At 34.8% G+C, this 1,218-nt stretch overlaps 1 protein-coding gene across 1 annotated transcript; it reads right to left on the bottom strand.

Moving 5' to 3' along the window:
• Positions 1-39: 39 nt before the first annotated feature.
• On the bottom strand, positions 40-1,154 carry LOC108357330 (uncharacterized). Its single transcript, XM_017608417.1, has 2 exons — positions 537-1,154; positions 40-255 (listed from the first exon to the last, which is right to left on the bottom strand). The coding sequence occupies exons 1-2, from the start codon at positions 993-995 to the stop codon at positions 61-63; spliced, it is 654 nt and encodes a 217-aa protein (XP_017463906.1). The 5' UTR covers positions 996-1,154; the 3' UTR covers positions 40-60.
• Between the last annotated feature and the right edge of the window lie 64 nt (positions 1,155-1,218).

Here is a 1,218-nt window from a genome sequence, read left to right as displayed (position 1 = left end):
ATCCGTAGTTTGCTCTGAAAAAGATACAATATACTGAAATAAGAAGCATGTATACATAATTTATTTTTTGCTACCAAAACTATTTTGTTCGTCGCCAAAGTCGTAGAAAGAGCCTATTCTTGACAGAATCAGGTCTTCGGCAGCATCACAGTCAACTACATGGTTGTCTGCAACGTAGTCAATTACAAGTTTTTTAACTTCATCTACAGATTTCCTAGTCAAATCTCTAATTGGAGCAAACCACTGAAGTTTTACTTCAGGATGAAGTACGGCTGCCCCAATTGCGTCATTGATTTCCGAAGATAAGGTAAAATATTTCTCAAACCTATCAAACAATCGACTTTGCAAAAAAATTAGCTGTTGCTTCAGGTAGTTTTCCTTGCCATTATTAATAATACGATCAATTTTGGTTTTGATCGTTACCAAAGTCGGAATAAGCGTCCCATAAAAAACTCCTTTTTCTCCTTGCAAAAAATCGAGTGCGTCAGCGAAAGGTTTCATAGCAGAAGCATAATCCTTAAGATANGAAGTTTTACTTCAGGATGAAGTACGGCTGCCACAATTGCGTCATTGATTTCCGAAGATAAGGTAAAATATTTCTCAAACCTATCAAACAATCGACTTTGCAAAAAAATTAGCTGTTGCTTCAGGTAGTTTTCCTTGCCATTATTAATAATACGATCAATTTTGGTTTTGATCGTTACCAAAGTCGGAATAAGCGTCCCATAAAAAACTCCTTTTTCTCCTTGCAAAAAATCGAGTGCGTCAGCGAAAGGTTTCATAGCAGAAGCATAATCCTTAAGATAAAGCATGTCCTCTTCGGTAAATGCTGGAAGTTCCAATTTTGTACATATGACAGAAAGCTTTTCCTCTCTAGATATAATTTTCTGCACGGAGTCATAAGTAGAATTCCATCTGGTGACAACTGGGTAACTAAGCAAAATACCTAACTCCTCTCGCATTATTTCTGAAGATTTTGGTCTTCCCGCTTTCATCCACAAGTTATTACATTTAGCGAACACCTGTTGAGCAACAAAAAAAAGTTCCACATTAAAAAAATATAATGAATATTATTGCAATTAAATGAGCCAAGGATATATATAAATATGTATCTACAATTCATCGACGCTTCGAATATAATTGTTGATAATATGCTGTCGAATACTACTAGTACTTTAAGTAATTTAAAATAGTATATCTTACTTGAGTATGTCTCTG

The sequence above is a fragment of the Rhagoletis zephyria genome, unplaced genomic scaffold (genome assembly GCF_001687245.7).
Source record: "Rhagoletis zephyria isolate East Lansing unplaced genomic scaffold, Rhagoletis_zephyria_1.1 Rzeph_scaffold_74757, whole genome shotgun sequence".
Taxonomy (NCBI): Eukaryota; Metazoa; Arthropoda; class Insecta; order Diptera; family Tephritidae; genus Rhagoletis; species Rhagoletis zephyria.
Note: the sequence above shows the minus strand (reverse complement) of the source record. Positions and strands in the feature narration are given on the sequence as shown.

Bases quoted from the DNA above. Each gene is read 5' to 3' on its own strand.
- LOC108357330 (XM_017608417.1), bottom strand. From the start codon at position 995: ATGAAAGCGGGAAGACCAAAATCTTCAGAAATAATGCGAGAGGAGTTA.